Source organism: Hyperoodon ampullatus (genome assembly GCF_949752795.1).
Source record: "Hyperoodon ampullatus genome assembly, chromosome: 8".
Classification (NCBI taxonomy): Eukaryota; Metazoa; Chordata; class Mammalia; order Artiodactyla; family Ziphiidae; genus Hyperoodon; species Hyperoodon ampullatus.
In genome coordinates, this window is record NC_136921.1 from 73709676 (window position 1) to 73734559 (window position 24884).

General features: G+C 37.2%; 1 protein-coding gene across 3 annotated transcripts in view; it reads right to left on the bottom strand.

Annotated features, from left to right (window-relative positions):
* Positions 1-20774, bottom strand: part of ACVR1C (activin A receptor type 1C) — a gene marked incomplete at both ends in the record, with an annotated part of 87021 nt that extends 66247 nt beyond the window's left edge. For all 3 annotated transcript variants that reach the window (XM_079709747.1, XM_079709746.1, XM_079709745.1), the window contains one exon: positions 20702-20774. In XM_079709747.1, coding sequence (XP_079565873.1) covers positions 20702-20774 — 73 coding nt within the window. The remainder of the gene's footprint in view (positions 1-20701) is intronic.
* Between the last annotated feature and the right edge of the window lie 4110 nt (positions 20775-24884).

Genomic DNA, 24884 nt, shown 5'->3' on the forward strand with positions numbered 1-24884 from the left:
TTGATTAATTTTTTTCTTTGGTAGTGAAACTGCAGCACTAAGGTGATAAAATCAGCAGCTGTAACTCGAAATAGACTTTTTTTTGTCTTAAGAAAACCCCAAAACTTTGACATCTGAGCATGATCAAAGAGTAGAAGTATCTAGAATGTTAACTCTCATATTGGTTGCTACACTAATTTTTTTCCCACATATCAATCAATGATTTCTTGAGTTTGACAAATAAATTTGAAAATGACAAATATGTCAATAGAAAAATGAACAAAGAAGATGAACAGAGAAAGAAAAACTGTCAATAAACATGAAAAGCTTTAATCTCATTAATAATCAAAACAGGAAATTAATACAAAGACATAATTTTTATTTAAAGTTATTTTGTAAATTATAACAACCAGAAATGACAAGAGGGGATCAATTTACACACAGTTGATGGAGTATCATTTGGTACAAACTTTTGGGAGTACAATCTGACATATCTGTCTCAAGAGTCCTAAAAATGTTTATGATCTTTGCGGTTGTATTTCCACTTCCTCTATATGAAATAATCAAAAAAACAAAATTTTATTTAAAATTTCCATTGTGGAATTATTATTCACAAAAGTGAAAAATGGAAATAACCTAAATATCCCCAAATCAAAATGTTTAAATAAATTTTGATAATCCATATGACAGCATAATACTCTGTTTTTAATAATATTTAATTAGAGTAGCTCACTATAGATAGTAAATGAAAAGTAGAGTTATAAAACATCTAGGATATGATCTTAATTTACATAGAAATAAAGATTAGGAGGAAATAAAATAGTAATAGTGGTTATCTCTGAGGTATCAAACTAAAGATGATTTTTACATTTTTCAACACTTTTCCCTAATTTCCTATAATGAACGCATATTAATGCTATAATCAGAAACTAACAAAAAAGTTTTGTTAAAATCACTTTTTGCTCTGTTAAAATATTTAGTTCATAGGGAGTGCCTGAGGATATCATAGTGATATCTTCAGTCAGCTCTTCTGCCTATGCCTTTAAAATAACACTGATGGCAGAGTCTGGTATTCACCCACATGTGTGCTGCCATGTTACCCCATTGCTTACAGCAACTCTATTTTCAAGTCCAAAAATTGTAATTTGTGCTCTGAAAATAGGCTAGCATATTTGAAAGCAGGGCTATCCCTGAAAATTCAGATATATGAATATCACATAATGACTCCCACTCTACACTGGAATCTTACCTGATCTCGAAGACATAAACCAACAAACTAGCGTAGCCTGATGATCTTTCTATAACATTTCCTCTCATCTTTTAATTTGTCTTAGAAGAGGGTCAAAACCGGCATGGTGACTTTCTCTGACTGTGTAGAAGACAATCAAGAAAATGCTGACTGCCCACTATGTGCATGACACTGTATTAAACAAGGGGTACCTCTAACCTGACTCAGCAAAATAAGGTTTGTTAATGCATTAATGGGTCTGTGTATAGACTGCAGATGTAAGCAAAATTCTCCATAAGCAAGCTTAATGCTATAGTAAACCAACAAAAAGAGCCAAAGCAGCCCATAAGTGCTCTCTTGTAGGTGATAAATGACCTTTCAAGTTGAACCAAATGCTTTCACCTAAAAAAGCAGGTGAGCAGGGGCCTCCCTGGTGGCGCAGTGGTTGAGAGTCCGCCTGCTGATGCAGGGGATACGGGTTCGTGCCCCGGTCTGGGAGGATCCCATATGCCGCGGAGCGGCTGGGCCCGTGAGCCATGGCCGCTGAGCCTGCGCATCCAGAGCCTGTGCTCCGCAACGGGAGAGGCCACAACAGTGAGAGGCCCGCGTACCGCAAAAAAAAAAAAAAAAAAAAAAAAAAAAAAGCAGGTGAGCAATGCCACATTTACAAAAGGCTTTATCTGTGTATGGATAACAACCCTCAGTTGCAATTTCCTTTGCTAAGAGAAGAAATCACTACTCCCTGCTAATGAATGAAACACAGCCTTATGTACCCTGATTTGATTTCATTTCTGTCTACCTTATGCCATTTTACAGACTGAAGATGATACACACAAAAAACATTTTAATATGTACAGACATCCCTTACTTACATGGAAGTTATATAACAAAAGTAAATAAATTACTTGTAATTTTTAATTTTTTGTTTGTTTAATCAATGTTATAAATGCACATGATAAAAAAAAAGTAGTATAGGAAGAATTAAAATGAAAAGGATCTGTCCAGTCTCACTTCCCAGAGGCATCCATTTTTAACTATTTTTGTTCTTGTTTTTAGGATACTGTCTTAGGGCATTAACTCTAAAAATAGAGTGCTGTTCTTGATTAACCAATTTGAACAACTACCTGCTGACTTCCTGATTTATATAAGACTTCCTAGTTCATACACATGCATTCCAATTTGGGAAGTAGGGTCCAGTTTATTGAGGTGTAATTTATATATGGTAACATTCATCCTTTTTAGTATACAGTTTTATGAGTTTTGACAACTGCAGTTCAAATTTCCCCCCAAATTTCCTATAAAGCTTGTTAGACAACTCCTCCTGCTACCCCAGCCCATAGCAAACAATGATGTTTTCTGTTATACATTTGCCTTCTCTAGAATGTCAAATGAATGTTGCCTTTTGATTCTGGCTTCTGCAATTTGCCTGAAGGCATTTGAGATTCATTCATGTTGTTGCATACAACAAAAGTTCATTGAATGAGGATGGAACTAGAGATTATCATACTAAGTGAAGTAAGTTAGAGAAACAATTGATTTTTATACTAACTGTGTATCATGCAACCTTGAACTTGAACAAGAACTTATTGGTCCTAATAATTTTTTGGAGATTCTTTAGCATTTTCTACATATAAAATCAAATCATCTGTGAATAAAGAAATTTTTGTTTATTCCTGTCTAATCCATATGACTTTTATACAGTTTTCTTATCTTAATGCATTGGCTAGGACTTTACATTTGGTATTTATTAGAAGTAGTAAAAACAGACATCCTTGCCTTGTTCCCACACTTAGTGAGACGCATCCAGTCTTTCACAGATAAGTACAATGTTAGCTGTAAGTTTTCTGAAAAAGCTCTTTCTCATGTTAAGGAAGTTCACCTTCTATTTTTAGTTTGGTGAGAGTTTTTATTATAGACGTGAGTGTTGTCATCTGGGTTTTGTGCACCTATTGATATTGTCATTTTTTTTTTCTTTGGGCTACTGAAATGGTGAATGGTAATATCAGATTTCTGAATGTTGAAAGCCTTGTATACCCAGGTAAAACCCCACCTGACCATGATGTATTACCCTGTTATTATATTGTTGGATTCAATTTGATATTTTATTGAAGTTTTTGCAACTCTATGAGAGATACTGGTCTGTAGATTTTTTTCATTGAGATGTCTTTACCTAGTTTTGGTCTCAGTGTAATGCTGGTCTTATAAAATGAGCTGAAAAGTGTTCACTCTACTTCCATATTCTGAAAGAATTTGTGGAAATAGACATTATTCCTCTTAAAATGTTTTATAGAATTCACCAGTTAAGCCATCTGGGACTGGATACTTCTTTGATAAAAGTTTTCAAGCTTTGAGCTATGAAATAAATCCCTCTGACTATTCAGTTACTTCTTGAGTAACCTTGGTAGTTTGTACTTTTTAAGAAATTGTTCATAACCCTCCTACACTGTTGGTGGGAATGCAAGTTGGTACAGCCACTGTGGAGAACAGTATGGAGATTCCTTAAAAACACTATCAATAAAAATAGAGATATTATCATATGATCCAGCTGGATCTATATGATCCAGAAATCTCACTCCTGGGCATATAACCAGAGAAAACCATAATTCAAAGAGATATGTGCACCCCAGTGTTCATTGCAGCACTATTTACAATAGCCAGGACATGGAAGCAACCTAAATGTCCATTGATGGAGGAATGGATAAAGAAGGTGTGGTACATATATATACAATGGAATATTACTCAGCCATAAAAAAGAATGAAATAATGCCATTTGTAGTGAGGTGATGGACCTAGAGTCTGTCATACTGAGTGAAGTCAGTCAGACAGAGAAAGACAAATATCATATGATATCACTTATATGTGGAATCAAAAAATGGTACAAATGAACCTATTTCCAAAGCAGAAATTGAGTCATGGATGTAGAAAACAAACTTACAGTTACCAAGGGGGAAAAGGGGGAAGGGATAAATTGGGAGATTGGAATTGGAATATACAGACTAGTACATATAAAATAGATAACTAATAAAAACCTAGTATACAGCACAGGGAGCTCTACTCAATACTCTGTAATGACCTATATGGGAAAAGAATCTAAAAAAGAATGGATATATACATATGTATAACTAATTAACACAACATTATAAATCAACTATACTCCAATAAAAAAATTAATTAAAAAAAAGAAATGTGTTCATTTATCTAAATATCCTAATTGTGGGCATAAAAATGTTTAAAATATCCCCTTATTTTTATGTATGTAGGGTCTATAGTGATGTCGTCTTTCACTTCTGACATTGGTAATTTGTGTACTGCCCTTTTCCTTGGTAAATCTAGATAGAGGTAAACCAATTTTATTGATCTTTAAAAACAAAAAAAGTTTTTGGTTTCCTTGATTTTCTTTAATGTTTTTTCTATTTTCAACTTCCTTGGCTTCTCTTCTTACCTTTATTTCCTTCCTTCTGTTTGCTTTATTTGCTGTTCCTATAAATTTCACTCTAATCACTGCTTTGGGTATAGTACACAGTTTTTGATATGTGTGTTTTCATTTCCTTCCATTAAAAATATTATCTAATTTTTCTTTTGACTTCTACTTTGATCCTTGAGTGTTCAGGAGTTTATTGCTTAATTTCCAAATATTTGGGGATTTTCCAGATAGGCTCCTGTTGTTGATTTCTAGTTTACTTCCATTATGTTCAAAGAAAATACCCTGTATATTTTAAGTTCTTTTAAATTTATTAGGTTTGTTCTATGACCCACAATACGATCTATGTGTATTAACATTCTATGTGCACTTTAAAATGATGTATATTCTGTTGTTGGTAGGAATGTTACACAAATGTCAATTAAGTCAAGTTGGTTAAAAGTATTTTTCAGATCTTATATATTCTTACTAATTTTTGGTCTGCTTATTTTATCAGTTATGAGAGGGGAGCATTGAAGACTCAAATTTTAATTATGGATTTGTCTTTTCTCCTTTCAGTTCTATCAACTGTTGTTACATGAATGTTGAAGCTCTGTATTTAGGTGCATACACATTTAAGATTATCATATCTTCTTGGTTAGTTATCTCCTTTATCATTATGGAACATCCCTTTCAACATTCCACTTTCTGAAGTCAATTTTGTTATTAAGATAGTCACTCCAGTTTTCTTATGATTATTGTTTGCATGGTACTTTTCTCATTCTTTTACATTTAACCTATTTGTGTCTTTATAGTTAAAGTGCATTTCTCATATTGAAAGTGAGTTTTTTAGAGCCAGCATATAGTTAGTTCTTGTTTGTTTTTTCAATTTGATAGTCTCATCTTTTTAATTACTGTATTTAAACCACTTACATTTAATGTAATTAAATAATTATTGATATGGTTGAATTAAAATCTACCATCTTGCTAGTTTCTTTCTATTTGTTCCATCTGTGTTTGGTGCCTTTGCAATTTTGTCATCATGTTTTGGGATTTAAAATTTTTTATTTTATTTTATGTACATTATTGGTTTCTTATTTATACCTTAATATTTTAATTTACACTTTACTATTTTAGGCATTGCCCTTGATTGTAAAATATACATCTTTAATTAATTATAGTATAACTTCAAATAATACTATATAACCCTTCACATATAAGAAACTTAACAATTGTATATTCCCATTTCCTCCTTCCCATCCTTTGTGCTGAAGCTGTCATACATTTTACCCATACATATGCTATAAACTCACAGAGAATTGCTACTATTTTTGTTTCAGAGGGTCAATCATCTTTTAGAGTGATTAAAGTTAAGGAAAAATTTATTTTATATTTATCTTCATTTTAGCCATTTCCAGAGATCTTTACTTCTCTCTGTGGATACAAGTCTCTGATGTTGTATTCATTCTGTCTGAAAAAGTTGCTTTAACATTTCTTGTAGTGCAGGTCTTGTGGTAATAAATTCTCAGTTTTTATTTGTCTGAAAATGTGTGTTTCTCCTTTATTTAAAAGGATAACTTTATGTGGTATGGAATACTGAGTTGACAGTTTTATACTGTAAAGTTGTCACTTTATTGTTTTCTGATTTGCATAGCTTCTGATGAGACGTCTGCTTTAATTCTTAACTTTGTTCCTTTGTATGTTATAGGTCTATTTTATTTGGGCTTCCTTCAAGATTTACTCTCTATCTTTGAATCTGATCAATTTGTATATGATATGTCTAATAGTGTGGGGTTTGGAAGGAGAGATATTTATCCTGCTTGGGCTTCTTTGAGTCTCTGTGGTTGATGATTTGATGTCTTTCATTATATTTGGAAAATTATTCATCAATCTCTTCAAATATTTCTTCTATCCCATTCTCTTTTACACCTGATTCCATTTACACATATGTTATGCCACTTGATATTGTATTACACCTCTTGGATGCCCTGTTTTTGTTCTTTTCATTCTTCTCTCTTTACCTCCTGACACCTTCCACTTTTGTGTAATGACTTTATAATAGTAAAATTACATAATTATAAGGCAATTTCTATTGTTCCATCTTCAAGTTCATGATTCTTTCTTTGGGTGTGTTAAGTCTACTGATAAGCATATCAAGAACATTCTTCCTCTCATGTTTCATATCTAGCATTTCCATTTGACATTTTCTTACACTCTATCTTTCTGCTAAAATGCCACGTCTGTTCATGCATATTTTTTTTCTCATCAGGCATACCCTAACATGGTGCTTTATTTCTACTAAACATAAAATCAGGAAACAGAAGCAAACAAATGAAATAAACCACCTAATCAGTTTTAAAACATAAAAATGGGCTCCAGGGTAGAGTAGAATCTAGAACAGTATTTTAGAAAATAAAATTGAAAAAAATAAATAATGCCAAAAGCACACAGTAAATGAAGCCTGTTTCAAAGCAAAAAGACTAAATTAAAAATAAAAACTTTCAGGCACTTCAGGGAGCACAAGAAGCATGTATTAAGCTGAGCAAGTTGTGAATAGGGAGGAATTCAACACCTGTTTGGGAAGCCTTTTCCATTTAGGACTCATAAACCAAGCTCTGTCATTTAAGCTTTAATCCTTTGAAAAAACAAGCCTTTATCAATAAAGGTGCCTCACTCTGTCAATTTTCTTTCACTTGGGATGGCACTCAGAGTACAAATGATGTTCATGCATATTTTTCACCTTTTCCACACAGCTTTTAATCACAGTTATTTTTAATTCCCTGTATGATAGTTCCAATATCTGCATCATATCTAAACCAGGTTCTATTGAGTGCCCTGTCTCTGGACAGTAAGGTTTTTTCCTTGATTATTTGTGTTTCTAATAATTTTTGGTTGATGTCAAATATAATCATACTATTGGTAAATGTAATCATATTATTATATGGTCTTTACATTAAAGTAGGAGATGTCATGGGATAAAGAGGGGAGTAAAGTAGGAAGAATGAAGTGTCAGGTATAAAGAGTGAAGTATGAAATAGTACAGTATTGACTCAAAATAAACATTAAGTTAAGAAAGAATACAGTTAGGTCTAGAGTAACCTAATTTATTATTATTAATTTTAGGTTACTCTAGATACAGTAAAAATAACAATAATTAAAACAGAGTGTAAATAAATCCATAAAGGAAATAAATGGAATATGCCCCAAAAATGATCAAACAAAAAGAAGGCAAAATAGAAGAAACAGAGGAACAATAGAGAGACAAATAGCAAGATGGTAGGCTTAAATCCATATCAATAATTACACTAAATGTTAATGGGCTAGCCATTTAATTTGATGCACTATCTGCATCAAATTAAATGCAATTATTGTCATATCGTTAAAGGATAAAAATCAAGAACCAACTGAACATTATATACAAAGGGTGCGCTTCAAATATAAAGATACAGGTGGGTTGGTTGTAAGTAAAAGGATGGGGAAAATATACATGCAAATATGAAGCATGGTTATAATAATATCAGAGAGAATAGACTCAAGACAAGGAGTATTACTGAGATGAAGAGAGAGATTTTATAATAATTAAATAGTTATTGCATCAGGTAGACAGACAACTCTAAATGTGTATGTGTCTAATAAGAGTTTCAAAACACATGAAATAAAAACCGACAGAACTAAAGGGAGAGAGAGACAAATCCACAAGTACAGTAGGAGATTTTTAACACTCCCCTCTCAGTAAAAATGTGATGATGTGAACAACACTATCAAAAAACTTTACCTAATTGGCATTTACAAAGCAACACACTCAGCAGCCAAAACTAATCTACGGTGAAAAAAATAAGAACAGCAGATGCCTTTGGGAGTATGGCATTGAGAAATGACTGGGTAAGGACGTGAGTAAACTCGTTGTGGTGATGTTTAACATTAACATCTTGAAGAAGATTAAGTGACTGCATTTCTCAACACCAAGAATGCACACATAAGACTTGTGAATGTCATTATATGTAAATGTTTCATCAAAAGAGAATAGTGTTGTGTTTGCAAGTGTTTGCAAATATTGAATTTGTGCAATAACATGCATGCTGAAGTACTTAGAGAATAGTGTACTGCTATTTGTAATTTATTTAAAAATGCATCAAAAATAATATGTATTAATGAATAGAGAGATAAATGGATGTATATGGACAAAGCAAGTATAATCTAGTTGGTGAATGTATCAGTAGTAACTATAAAATTCTTTCAATTCCGGTGTATGAAAAGCTTAATAATAAAATTTTGAGAAAAATGAAAATAAAAGCTTTTCCAGAAAACAAAAATAGATTAGAAATGGATAAAGAAGATGTGGTACACATATACAATGGAATATTACTCAGTCATAAAAAGGAACAAAATAATTTTGCAGCAACATGGATGGATCTAGAGATTGCCACACTAAGTGAAGTAAGTCAGACAGAGAAACACAAATATCATATGATATCACTTATATGTGTATTCTAAAAACAATGGTACAAATGAACTTATTTACAAAACAGAAGTTGAGTCACAGACGTAGAAAACAAACTTATAGTTACCAGAGGGGAAAGGGGAGGGAGGGACAAACTGAGAGACTGGGATTGACATATACACACTATACTATATATAAAATAGATAACTAATAAGGACGTACTGTATAGCACAGGGAACTCTACTCAATACTCTGTCATGACCTATATGGGAAAAGAATCTAAAAAGAGTGGATATATACATATGTATAACTGATTCACTTTGCTGTAGAGCAGAAACTAACACATTATTATCTACTCCAATAAAATAAAAAAAAAATATGTATTGTCATCAGAACTGAGCTACAAGAAATGTTAAAAGAAGTTCTTCAGGCTGAAAGAAAGTGACACCAGTTGTAAATTCAGATCCACACAAAATAATGAAGAGCAATAAATGGAAATGATAAATAGGTGGGTAAATGCAAAATACCACATTCATTTTTTTCTTCTATTTTTTGGGGCTGCATTGGGTCTTTGTTGCTGCGTGTGGGCTTTCTCTAGTTGTGGCAAGCAGGGGCTACTCTTCATTGTGGTGTGCAGGCTTCTCATTGCTTCTCTTGTTGCGGAGCACAGGCTCTAGGTGCACGGGCTTCAGTAGTTGTGGCGTGAGGGCTCAGTAGTTGTGGTTCACAGGCTCTAGAGCTCAGGCTCAGTAGTTTTGATGCACGGGCTTAGTTGCCCTGTGGCATGTGGGGTCTTCCTGGACCAGGGATCAAACCTGAGTCCCCTGCATTGGCAGGCAGATTCTTAACCACTGCACCATGAGGGAAGTCCCCACATTCATCTTTTAATTCACTTAAAGGTAATTACATCAACTATACTTCAATGGAAAAGTTAATAAAACTAAAAACAAATAAATAAATAAATATAATTAAGTATTTAAAGCCAAAATAATAACTTGTCCCAAGGTTTATAAAATATTTAGAAGTAAAATATATGAGATTAATAGCACAAAGGACAAGAAGACAGAAATGGAAGAATATGATAATAATGTTCTTAGATTAAACTATGATAATTTAAAGATGGATGTTATAAATCTTGCAGTAATCACTAAAAACAAAGAGATGTAGCTTATAAACTAGTATTAGAAATAATATAGAGGCTTCCCTGGTGGCGCAGTGGTTGAGAGTCTGCCTGCCAATGCAGGGGACATGGGTTTGAGCCCTGGTCTGGGAAGATCTCACATGCCGCGGAGCAACTGGGCCCGTGAGCCACAATTACTGTGCCTGCGCGTCTGGAGCCTGTGCTCCGCAACAAGAGAGGCCGCGATAGTGAGAGGCCCATGCACCGTGATGAAGAGTGGCCCCTGCTTGCCACAACTAGAGAAAGCCCTCGCACAGAAACGAAGACCCAACACAGCCATAAATAAATTAATTAATTAATTTTAAAAAAAGAAATAATATAGAATACTAATATTTAGTCAATTAAATGAAGGCAAAAAAAGGAAGAAAGAGAAGGAGAGATATAAACATAATAAGATGACAGATTTAAACATAACCACATTGATAAATGCATTAAATGTATATGGTCTAAACACTACATTTAAAAGACAAGTATGGAAGACTGAATGAAAAACAATACCTAACCATTTACTCTCTTCAAGTAACCATCTATACACATACACAAACACACACATACATATATACATATGTATATATATATGTATATGTACATATATATATGTATGCATGTATACATATGTACACATAAAGTTAAGAATATGAGGATGGGAAATCTATAACATGCAGACATTCAGCACAAGATAGCTGGAATAGCTATATTAATAGTAAAAAAAGGATAGATATACAAATATTAAGCATAGCTGGGATGTCTATATTAATTTTGACAGAGTAGACTTTAAAGCAAAGAATGTTGCCAGTGATAAAGAAAGAAATGTCATAATAATAAATATTACCAGGGATAAAGCAAGTGGTTTCCTAATGCTGAATATACATCAAGAGGACATAATAATCTTAATGTGTATGTACCCATTAACAAACTTTTCAAATACATGAAGCAAAAATTGGAAAAACTAAAATGAAGAATAGCTGAATTCAAATATAAGTTGAAGATGTCAACAATCCTCTCTCAGTGATTGATAAAATAAGAAGACAGAAAATCAGTAAAGATATAGATGACTTGAATAACATGTTAAGCAACTTGACCTGAATAACATTTATAGAACACTCCACCCTACAACAACAGAATGCATATTATTTTCAAGTGCACGTGGTACATTCACCAGGTCAGACACATGCTAGGTTCTGAAACAAAATAAAAATGAAATTTAGGGCTTCCGTGGTGGCGCAGTGGTTGAGAGTCCACCTGCCGATGCAGGGGACACGGGTTCGTGCCCCGGTCCAGGAAGATCCCACATGCCGCGGAGCGGCTAGGCCTGTGAGCCATGGCCGCTGAGCTTGCGCGTCCGGAGACTGTGCTCCATGATGGGAGAGGCCACAACAGTGAGAGGCCTGCGTACCGCAAAAAAAAAAAAATGAAATGAAAAAAACTGAAATTATACAGCTGACGTATTTTCATCCCCAATGGATTTAAATTAGAAGTCAATAACAAAATGATCTGGAAATTCCCAAAATATTTGGAAATTAACCAACAGATATCTAAATAACCCACAGGTCCCAGAAAAATCACAAAAACTAGAAAATATTTTGAACTCAATGAAAACAAAAACACAGTACAGCACAATTTATGGATGAGCTGAAGCAGTTGCTGAGAAGGAAATTTAGAGCTTTAAATGCTTATAGCAGAAAAGAAGGAAGGTCTTAAGTGAATGACTTAAGAAAGAGTCAGCGAACTATGGCCCACTGGCTGTCCCACTTGTACATAAAATTTTATTGAAACACAGCAACACCTATTTATGTATTGTCTATGCCTGCTTTTATACTACAATGGCAGAATTAAGTAGTTGCAGCAGAGACTGTAGGGTCCATAAGACTAAAATATGTACTATCTGACCCTTTAAGAAAAAGTTTGTCAACTCTTGATCTAAGGTACCAACTTAAGAAGATAGAATAAAAAAGAATAAATTAAATTCAAAGTAAGTATAGAAAAGAAATAGTGATGATAAGAGCAGAAAACAATTGAAGGAAAAAACAACAAAGAAAATCAATAAAACCAAAAGTTTTTTATTTGAAAGAAATCAATAAAATCGATAAACCTCCAGCTAGACTGATCAAGGGAAAAAGAAAGAATATTCAAATTCTCAATGTCAAGAATATAAGAAGGGACAGCACCACAAATACTATAGGTATTAAAAAGGTAATAAGGAAATATTATGAAAAACTATGATAAAGACAATATCCAAAGGAGAGTTCAGGAAAACTAATTCTAAAGGAGCATCTCATCTTGATTTGTCACAGTAACTCTCAATCCTTTTAAAGAGGTCCAGCTGTTTTAACAAAGTTAACTTTCTTCTATGTGCAAAAAAGCAATGCCTTTTAAGATAATATAGCTAATATAATATATCTAGAGAACAGCTGTATCTAGAGAACAGCTATAAAAGGGAGAGAGGTTCATTCAACTATGCATTTATTATTCTGTAAGGAATCTTCTGCTAATCATATAATTATTCTTTTTTCAGTGTTTCAAATTTAGAGTGTATTGTCTGTTTCCTGGAAATACACACGCTTGATTCCAAGTGGAATTTGAGTGAGAATCCAGTCTCACTATGATTTTAGAGAGGCAAAGGTTCACAGTATAGATCTTTACTCTTGAAGAGAAATAATGGGAATGGAAAGAAGGAAAAAACACATTTCTAGGGGATCAGGCCAGGAAAATGTCATCAGATAAAGTTATGAGATGTGATGAGTTAATATTCTTTAATATATTTTGGCTCTTTTTGAAAACAATCTGGCTCCTGAAAGCTGTGTTAATCAGGATTACCACCCTCTGAGTTAACATCTCTAAGATAAGCATGCATTTATGAAACTAAACATTTTGCATTAAAATGATGATTGTCTGGATCCTGATGGATTAGATGTTTTTCTAATCTGGTTTTTGACCAAAGTATTAATTCAATCATGGCATTGAATGAAAAATTTATAAGGAACTTAATCAGCATACAGAGATGTAGCATCTATCTCTGTCATTTTACCTTAGCATGAGACAACAATGATAAAACAGATTAGAAGAAAATATAAGTGTTTCACTTTCAAAATTAGAGAACCTAATCATTTTCTTGATGTGAAAAGTTTAATGAAAAAGTAGACTGATCTAATTTGGGATGCTTAAGTCACTGGCTAATTTAAATTGTTTTAAAAAAACTAATAAGCCAGGCTCTTGAGTCATAAGGAATGATTCACCCATGAATTCTTGAGGGGATTAATTTAAAACAGTTCCGAAGAAACAGCATCTTCACATACCTACTCTAAAAAACAGAAGAGAACAACAGAAAAGGGAAATTATTCTAGAGGAGAAAAAGGGAAGCATCAGGACAGAATACCTTGTTAGCCTGGTTGGCCAATCAGAGCAGATGAATTCAAGAGCACATGATAAGGCAAAAGAGTGAAAAATAATGGAGTATTGGCTTCTATGAAAATAAAGTCTTCCTTGTCTCTTTCACACTCCTACTCACCTCCTCCCTCTCTTTTACTTTTTGCTGGATCCCTAAGTGAGAGGAGTAGTGATCTGTATTGTTCAGGTTCCAGGGAACCGAGAGACCCACGCGCTTCAGGGATCCAGCTTTCAAAGAACATGAAAGGCACAGGGCTCATGGTCATGACTCTATCTCCTACTTCTTTTCATAGCAAGCGTGGGAAGGGCAGGACCTGCTTCCTCATAGAAGAGAACCAGCCACCTATCTCCACAGACTCTCCACCTTTCCCCACTTAGCAGTCACCCCTGAGATTATGGCCTGGAACTCCTGTCAGAGCTGCCATGAAGGTTGAACTACCATGAGCTACTGGAGATAGAGGTCCCCTGCTTTGTCACTCTGGCTTCATCCATGCATTGCAAGACCTTTTGTTGGTAGCGTAGTGTCAGGATCCAGGATTCTGACTTATCACAAACCCCCTTTCTTTATCCTAGGCTATTTAGTTGTTCAAAGTTTAGAAAAAGGGAGAATATTAGAGTTCTGCCATGCAATTTGCGGCCAAAGTACCAGGCAAAAACAAAAAAAAATTACTTTGCCTTATTTTCCCTCCCTTTTCTAGATGCCCCCCTTAGTAAGCCATCTTAGACTGGAGGAGAGGCACAGCTGAACCAAGACAGTATTTAGGTATTCCTAGGTCCCTTAACAAAAGAGTAATTTCTTTTTTTTATTATTATTACATTTACTTTTTAACAGCTTTATTGAGATAATATACCATACAATTTGTCAAAGTATGTAATTTGATGGCTTTAGTACATTCATATAGTTGTGCATCTATCTGGAATTTCTATATCATTTATGAACATATCCCAATATTATCCCAATTTTTTTATATAAATTTATTTATTTATTTTTGGCTGCGTTGGGTCTTTGTTGCTGCACGCGGGCTTTCTCTAGTTGCGGCGAGCGGGGGCTACTTTTCGTTGTGGTATGTGGGCTTCTCATTGCGGTGGCTTCTCTTGTTGCAGAGCACGGGCTCTAGGCGCTCAGGCTTCAGTAGTTGTGGCACGTGGGCTCAGTAGTTGTGGCTCACGGGCTCTAGAGCACAGGTTCAGTAGTTGTGGCGCCCGGGCTTAGTTGCTCCGTGGCATGTGGGATCTTCCCAGACCAGGGCTCGAATCCGTGATCCTTGCATTGGCAGGCAGATTCTTAACCACTGTGCCACCAGGGAAGTCCTATCCCAATTTCTTAAAAAATGTAAAGATAAACCTTGAGATTTTTACTATTTGCTGTGAAAAATTTTAAACATGAAATCCCAATTAATAAAAAATCCAGAAAAAGATATAAAAGATAAGGAATGATAAATACACACTCTGTGCTTAGAACTTTTCCTTTTTTTCCTATTTAGTTCTATTTTCCATTTATATTTGAAAATTAATCCTATTGTTTACTTATTAAAAACAAACTCTTTATATTCATGTGAACATATCTGTTTGAGTTTTTAATGATCCATGCCTACAGTTCACTTATAGGACACTTTTCCCCTGCAAACCTCAAAATGAAGCCAATGCTAATTATTTGGTAGCAGGTCAAGACTTAGCTAGAACAGGAACTAAACATCCTCTGGCTGATATTTATGTATCCCTGTCCCTCTCCTGAAGGACTCAAGATCATTCTTTTAGGAAGATGCTCTGGAACCATAAACTGTCAGATTATCAGGTCCTGTGTGACTCTAGTTGTTCTCCTCTCTTCTAACCTTTCCTTATTTATAATAAGAGATGCAAGTTCTGCCAAGAAAAATACAACAAACTGGATCTCAGCTGCTGCCTAGAAGTTTTTTAAAGAGAAACACATGAATGTTTATTCAAAAGGAAAACACAGTTGGCCCTCTGTAGCCACAGGTTCCACATCTGCAGATATAACCAACCAACTCCAGAGAGTTCCAAAAAAGCAAAAGTTGAATTTGCCATGCACTGGTAACTCTTTACATAGGTTTTATGTTATATTTACAACTATTTACATAGTGTTTACACTGTATTAAGTATTATAAGTAATCTAGATGATTTAAAGTACAATACATGGGAGGATGTATGTAGATTATATGTAAATACCACACCATTTTACATAAGGGACTTGAGCATCCTCAAGTTTCAAATTTCAGTATCCCCGGGGTCCTGGAACCAGTCCCCCTGTACTCTAAAAATGCATTTGAAAGCAGCAATCACATTCAAAAGACCATAACTTTGGGCAAAACCAACTGCTTTCACATAACAATAAATCATTTGCAGAGAGTCTAGAGAGTATTGTTTCTTTTTCACACATCCTTTTATGTTAAGGTACTCATGTAACATTAGGAAAGGCTGGGTATCCCCCTCTGTTGACTCAGAAGGACATTCAGTGCCAAGACTTGGAAGTGATCTATTCAGAGATACACATGGGGACGGCAGCAAAGCTAGAATAGAAGTTTTAAGAGATGAGGACTAGAAAATAAGTGTATTTTCTAATGCAAGAGCTGGGAATACATATATATCTGAAGCAGTTCATCTCACCACAATATTTATTTAATGTCGGGTTGCCAGATAAAAGTACAGAATACCCAGTTAAACTAGAATTAAACAGCAATTAATTTTTAATATATGTATGCCCCATGTCATATTTGTAACATACTTATACTAAAAAATTATTTGTTGTTTATCTGAAATTCAGTTTAACTGGGCATGCTGTGATTCACTAAATCTGTGACTCTATTTAATGTGTCTTTTAAAATTATCTAAAGGGACTTCCCCGGTGGTGCAGTGGTTAAGAATCCGCCTGCCAATGCAGGGGACACGGGTTTGATCCCTGGTCCAGGAAGATCCCACATGCCGCAGAGCAACTAAGCCTGTGTACCACAACTACTGAGCCTGTGCTCTAGAGCCCGTGAGCTACAACTACTGAGCCTGTGAGCCACAACTACTGAAGCCCACACGCCCAGAGCCCGTGTCTGCAACAAGAGAAGCCACCACAATGAGAAGCCCGCGCACCACAACAAACAGCAGCCCCCGCTCGCTGCAACTAGAGAAAGCCCACGCCCAGCAATGAAGACCCAATGCAGTCAAATAAATAAATTCTATTAAAAAATAAATAAATAAATAAAATTATCTGTAAATGCCCTTGGCTTTAGATTTTTTAATCTTCAGGTCAGACTTATCCCCTGAACTCCAGACTCATAAAACCAATTGCTCACATGACATCTCCACCCCAGTACCTACAAGACATTTAACACTCAACGTACCCAAAACTGAGCTCCAGCTCTCCCCCACCATGCCCCACCTCTCCCCAGGCCTGCTCCGCCTGCAGTCAGCCTCACCTTACTTAATGGTCTATTCTTCTATTGCTTGGGTCAAAATTTGATGCCATCCTTTGCTCCTCTCTTACTCTCACACCTTGAATCCTGTATTTTTGCATCATTGTAGAAAATCGGAGGAACTCTCTATTTTATACTTCTGTAAGTTTGAGGCTAGAAAACAGGTTCAGGCAGTACAATCAATGAAGAAATATGCTCCCAAGGACTTCTGCACAGAGTTTCTCCTAGTCCAAAGAAGTCTCTTTTTTGGAACCAGGGAGCCTCCTGCTACACTTGTGTCAATCAACCAATAAACGACCATGCTTAAAGAAGGGCAAAGGTCGGGCTTCCCTGGTGGCACAGTGGTTGGGAGTCTGCCTGCCAATGCAGGGGACACGGGTTCGAGCCCTGGTCTGGGAGGATCCCACATGCCACGGAACAACTGGGCCTGTGAGCCACAACTACTGAGCCTGCGCGTCTGGAGCTTGTGCTCCGCAACAAGAGAGCCCGCGACAGTGAGAGGCCCCCGCACTGCGATGAAGAGTGGCGCCCACTCGCCGCAACTAGAGAAAGCCCACGCACAGAGACAAAGATCCAACACAGCCAAAAAAAACAAAAAAAAAATAGAAGGGCAAAGGTGCCATCTTTTGCATTATAAACTCAGTCCAAGGCTTTCACTTTTACTTCCAGCACAGTTTAAATGTATAGTAGGAACTGCTAACTGCTGTTAAGTGGGGGGAAAAAAAAAAAACAACTCACTACCTGAAACCCCGACCCCACTCTGGTTATTAAATGAAACAGTTATCTTTTCACCTTTACAGTAACAGCATCTAGCTTTCTGGACTCTTAATAATCCTTTCCATCCAGAAGACAAAGGAGTTTCATGAAATTAGTAGAAAATATACAATGTGTAAATCTGTATAATGTCCAAGTCCAGCTTCAAATTTGAGAACTCCATGGCATTTTCTGGCAATTCTTTGTTTAATATACATGATAAATATTGTGAGGTCATGTCAGGTCTTTCTTATCAACATCAAGGAACCCAGAAACTAGATAATTAGAGCAACACAGAGCAGCCTAATTTTTTTAGCCAGTCCAGACCAATAAATAGTTTCTCTAAGTTTCCACCAAATCAGCGGTTACCCTCTGAGATTCTCACCAAGGAGCAATGATTTCTACTCTGCTGTCAAGGCTTGACATGCTTAAGGTGCTAGAGATGCTGGGGAAGAACAGCCAAAGCAAAAAGGGTTTATTGGTTCATCAGTATCTTCAGATATTTAAGGTCCTAGGCTTGGTGCTCAACAGAGCCAAATTGGAAAGTAGTGTTTTCTGTCATGTGGTTTTGCTATGTCACTGTCGATAGCAACTTCTCATATAACATGTCAACAATGGCATGTACATCTCCAAAACATGGTAAATATGATTAACAATGCAATTTGTAAAAGTGACCAGGTCAAGGGCTTCCCTGGTGGCGCAGTGGTTGAGAGCCCGCCTGCCGATGCAGGGGACACGGGTTCGTGCCCTGGTCCGGGAAGATCCCACATGCCACGGAGCGGCTGGGCCCGTGAGCCATGGCCGCTGAGCCTGCGTGTCTGGAGCCTGTGCTCCACAACGGGAGAGGCCACAACAGTGAGAGGCCCGCGTGCCACAAAAAAAAAAAAAAAAAAAAAAGTGACCAGGTCAAAAATAATGAAGGTAGCCACATGAGAAAAACAACTTAAAAGATTAAATAAATAACCTTGAATCCCTCTATCAAATAATCAGATTTGTATAAAAAAATAAGAATCAAAAATGTAGATTGCAATATACTTTTTTTTTCCTGTGGGACACAAAGAGGAGTAAAATTTCTTAAACAGGTTTCAGAATGATTGCATTCTACATAGACAAGTTCATTGTTAAAGTTCAATTTTGATAAGTACTTCTCTACTGTATTGCCACATTATCTCCATATCAGGCATTTTTATTAGCCTTCAAATTTTAAGGAAACAATCAAATTTGAATGGATGATCTATTTTTTTTCTTTTTTGCACATTTCAATGTCAAAAGTTTCCATGCCTTTTTAAGAACATAGCAGGCAGGGCATGTGTTTCCTTTGTTGCTGTGCCCAGGGTCTCTGAAATCTTCTAAAGATTCTGTCATATAACAAAATATACCTTTCAAGCTAGATAAAAAATAATTGAGTCTATTTTTTTAAATGTCTGCAACAAAGCTATTAGTTCCCTGAAATAAAAAGGGTTTGTACAGATAGCCTTCAGAGGCAACTTCACAGGTGTCCAGTTAAAACTGTGATCTCCAGAAGACTTTGTGTGTGTAAATTCTATTAAGTCATCAAGAGCACTTTGAGTATTCCAAGTTAGTGGAGTTTCTGCCCTTTCTCATAAAGACCTTCCCATAGTCATTTTTCTTCCCAGTGATGAATTTACTAACTCTGAATGCAAATACTTCCCTTTATCCCATCATCTTCCTGACAAGTCTCTGGGTAACTGCTTCCTAAAAGGCTGTGCCTTTTCAAAGATAACTGAAATGTTTTCATCCTAATATTGTATCAACTGATCACTTCCAACAATCAAATTTTCATTTGAATATTGTATTTGGTGAGTCCCTCAGACCATCTGAAATACTGAATCTGCACGTGACAGCAATCATACTATTCAAAACATTCTCCTGCACATGTCACTAAGAGGAAAACTACCTACCCTGGAGTATAGCTATTAATGTCAAACAGACTGTCATCGGAGAAAACAAAAATGCATCAAAATCAGCTTCAGACAAAGTACAGCCCTACGGAAAAACACCAGGTTTTTTATGTGCAAATGTCTTAAATGTCTGATTGACATGTTTAAAGAATGAGTTAGCAAGGAATCTGCTCCTGGTCTCTCTCCATAACCCAGAATAATGTGATAATGAAAAGAATTTTAGAGTTAAAGGGTTTTTCATCATAGCACACTATACGCATTTGCCCCAGTTTCTAGTAAACATTATGAAGAAATGTTTAATTTCTAGCTTGGGCCGAGGGCTCTATTTAGCCTATCAAAGCACAGACCTGTCATAAACGCTGGGACTCTTGCCAGAAAATTTTTTTCCTGCAGCTCTTAGTAAAGATCATACCTCGAAAGCATTGTGCCTTGCAAACCACGCAGATTTAAGCTCCCACTCCCGCCTACAGAGCTTGGCACCAGCGGCTTTTGAGGTATCCCTCATCTCCTAAAACTCAGACTGAATCGCCACCACCACTCCCCACTCTCCCACCACCACCGCGTCGTCATCCTTGCTCAGCTCTCCGGAGCTCAGCACGGAGCGTCCCCCAAGCCCCTGAAGAGTGAACTCACGGTGCCACCCAACTCCCAGCCCTGCACACACCCACAAACACTCTCTTACTTCCTCCGCTACAATCTGCCCCCAAATGTGTCACCCACCTCACCCCTAATCCCATACCCCAACGTCCCTGGAGCTCTTGCCCCCTCCTGGTGGCTTCATCCCCAAGACACCTGTCTACCCCGCTGGCCGACTTCAGGTGCCCACGCTGCGCCCTATCCCGCGCCCCCTCAATCTAACTGGCGCTTCGCACTCCGCCCCGAAGAAGGTCAGTTCGCTCGGAGCACCTTCTTTCCCCACCCCTTGCCCACCCGCAGACCGCCCCCGACGCCCACCCTCGCGGGCGCGTAGAAAGGGGTGCCTGTAGTACCTGCCGAGAGCGCGGCGGCCGCGACGAGCAGCAGGAGAGCCTGGCGAAGCGCGGCGCCGAACGCTCGGGTCATGGCCACCAGGCGCCGCGCCCGGGCTGCGAGGCCCCGGAGCCGAGCGCGACGGCCGGGGCAGCGCGGGCCGCTTTGAAGTTCCCGGGGCGCAGGAGGGAAGCACTGCCCGACACCCTTTTGAAGTGTGCGGTTGGCTCTAATCAGCGCGGGCGCCCCCCTCCCCTGCCTCCCCCATCCCCCGCCCCCGCGGCTGGCAGTGCGCGGCGCTCCAGCCACTGGCCCCGGCAGCCCGGCTGGCGGGGGGCGGGGGGGCGACAGAGCCCGCCCCTGCCGCGCCTCCGCCCCCTGGGCCCTCCGGCAGCCGCACGGGGCCTGCCGCTGCCCGGCTGGCGGGCAAGGGCGGCCCGCAGGAGAAGCAGTGAGATCGCAGAGAGGTGGGGGCGGGTGGGGGGGCGCAGGGGGGGAGGCAAAGAAAGCAGGTGGGGTGGCGCGGAGTCCCCAAGACTGGATACGCTGAGAAGGGCGTCGGGACAGGAGGGAAAGCCCTACTGAGACTTCAGGAAGACTTAAACCCTGCAGCAGTTGCTTCCTGTTGCTCCGCTCTATAGTCTCCTACAGAAGATCCACGCGTCCAGGTCTCGACACTCATTTGTTGTCCAGTGCCCTAAAGGTTTTCTAACTAGACTGAGCTCTGAAACATCCTGGGTATTCCTCCTGGCTCCTCACTCCGCCAAGTCCTGGCTGTGCGCGCGTCTGTGGAAGGGCGCCCTCTCTGTCCAGCCCTGGAAATAACCAGGTGCCCCACTGCCTAGGCTACCTATAGTTTTGGCTTAACAAACTTCATCTCTAATCTGATGCCTTCAAGTGACCCCCACCCCTCTATGAATGGCGACCGAAGCTGGACTACCTGCACCAGGTGATGTGGTCGTCTGCAATGTGTAATCCAGGTTTAGAAGGAAGTAGAGGACCCGTCTTATGCAAAATACTTAGCAAGTACAATTTCAGCAGTTGAAAAACTAAGGGGCGGGTTGGAATCATACACAAGCTTTAAGGGGAGGTGAAGAATGATTGAAAGTACTGCATTAGACACTTTGAGTATTGTTTAAATCCCTGGGGCTTATCAAATGAGTGTGCTTCCCATGTGGATTGCGTTTGAAAATATAAGGGCAGCATTACCAATTAATAGAAATTAGCCTAAATTCAATCCAGGTATGTAGCTTGTACATTAAAGTGAATGGAATTATTTTTTTAAATTTTTATTGGAGTATAGTTGATTTACAATGTTGTGTTAGTTTCAGGTGTACAGCAAAGTGAATCAGTTATACATATACATATATCCACTCTGTTTTAGATTCTTTTCCCATATAAGCCATTACAGAGTATTCAGTAGAGTTTCCTGTGCTATACAGTAGGTCCTTATTAGTTATCTATTTTATATATAGTAGTGTGTATATGTCAATCTGAATGGGATTATTTTTAACTGAACAACACAAAAAGCCAAGAATCCAGTGCTGGTGTTATTGCTGCTGTTAGGGGCCTCTTTGAAAAGTGATTGTCATATAAATTAATTGCTTGACAGTAAGAGATATTACTTGCTTCTTCACCTACTTTAGCTCTAAATAGCACATCTATGGAAGACCTCTGGTGAAATGCTGTATGCAGTTGACTTAATCAAAGAGTCACGATATTGAGGGTGGGATATTTGTCGGACTTTGATGCATGATAGTGACAGTCTTGAGGATCTCACCCCCACCACCACCACCTTGTATGAATCAAAACATTCCTAAGCATAAAAAGGCTTTGTTCTCATTTCATTCTGGATCCAAGCAAACAAATAAATCAAAAAAAAATTGGAGATCTGGGACAAGCCTGAGCCCTTCCAGACACCCACAAAACAGATGCTTTTTTTAAAAAAAGAAAAGAAAATGCTAGAACTGGCTGACTTGGCTTGCTCATTATTTGGTAACTATACCCTAGATTGTGATCTACCACTGGATCATGAGACTTGGAGCCTAAAGATCAGGGCCTCCTTCCTCAAAAGTAAGTGGAACTTCGTTCCTCCCTATTTCTCAGAACCACAACAGGATTAAAAAGGGTGGTGAATGTGAACATACTGTCATACCAAGACATTATGCTAATGTCAGGTATTTACCCTCCACATATTTATTTTGTCTCTTGAATACAGTAAGCAATTTCCCTGAAAGTTGGAAAGCTCTCATCTTCTAAGAAAGCAAGGTTATTATCCCAAGAAGTCTGATATTGAATAACTTCAATATTCTAAACAAATTCAACACTTTCCTCTTAGTCTAATGATGCATTGTCTGCTCTGTTATCCACCAGCCTCATGTGAGTAGTGAGCACTTGAACTGTGTCTAGTCCAAATTGACATGTGCTGTAAGTATAAAATGCATGCTGGATTTCAAAGACTTATTACAAAATAAGAATGTAAAATATATCATTAATAATTTTGTATTGCTTACATGTTGAAATGATAATATTTTGGATACATTGGGTCAAATAAAATATATTACTAAAATTAATTTCACCTATTCCTTTTTACTTTTTAATATAGCTATTAGAAAATTTTAAATTATATGTGTGGCTCGCATTCTATCTCTATTGGACAGTGCTGGTCTAATGCATCCTCCTCAAATGGCAAAAGATCATTACCTTTGTCTTAAGCACAGTATAAAAAAGCCAAGTGTTGTTAAGTACCTTGCCAGTCAACATGTGGCCAGCCAATGAAGGAAGCAGCAACTCTTGATATCTTGGTGCAAAGTTCTGTGATACAACAAAAAAAAGGTTAATATGTCAAAATCTAAATACTTAACTTGTAGGATTATATTAAACTACATCTCCAAATACCATTTCCCTCTGTCCTAAGCTCATGTTCTTCTTCCAACATCAGTTCTATGGCAGCTTTGAAGTAACAAGTTAACCACTCAGCATGTATTGAGTTCCAATGGCTGGCAAAGTATATTCTTAGGCAATTATAAATATTTCTGATAGGCTTGAAGAAAAGAGCTTCACCCTTATAATGTATCCCAATTTTTACTTAAGAGTATACTTTATTTGTACACACACACATAAACACACCTATGGAAATTAATCCAGTTTTAATCCAATATCTTTAAAAATGAACTATTCTTAAGAAAATACTCCTTGGAGCATAGTGAGTGACTCCTGTTACTTAATATAAGCAGCACAAATGCATTGTTCAAGATATGATATAATATAGTACATCTTTCATACTTTTGTACATAGAAAAAAATTTACATGTGAAATTTTTTAAAATTTCACTGGAAAGAAATTTACATGCAAATATGTTTCTAAAGATTTAAGGTTCCCCCCACCCTTAATCATCTATTTGTACATATTCATTACCATAGCAACATTACATCATGACTCCTGGATTCTCATCATCAAAGGAAAACAAAAACAACAAATAATTGAGGAGTTCATAACCCATCAGCAAAACAGACTTTGGGTGAGTAAATCTTACATAACCAGGGAAACAGGTATAAATTGTAAAGATTTGATACATTTGCAGAATAACATTCCAAATGAATAAGGCAAGTAAATGTGTAATAACTGAACTTTGAAAATGACTATTGGTTGGGTGTGGTTGTTTAGGATTTTTTTTATCATACAGGTTTCTTTTATTATTATCCTTTCCAGAATCATGAATGCCATGCATCTTAATTTCTCATTTCATCTTGGAACATGAACTTGTCATGGAACAAGCATATGGTGAGGAGGCATACTATGATAATTTGCTATATACTGTCAAGGTCTAATCTTTTCCCATTTTACTGCGTTTTTCCTTCCCTAAACTCACATTCTCTCTAAAGAAGTGCATGACACACTCATCTCCACTCATCTCATCTCTTAATCCCAGAAAGTTTTACACTGGGAAATTTTAGTTTCACTTCGGTTCTTCTTCTTCTCTTGTCTGTTAATTCTATCCCATGAAAATAGTCATGTGTTTTAGGAACTTTGTTGAGATTCTACAATATATACCTTCAAAGTGTCTATACCTCATGAGACAGCTCAGGTCTCATAAAAAAGAAAAATAATGACCCTGCTCTGTGGACGTGGATAATGGGGGGATATCAAACAGTTTCTTAGCTCGACTGCCACTGCTAAAAGCTTAATATCTTTGTAAAGTAT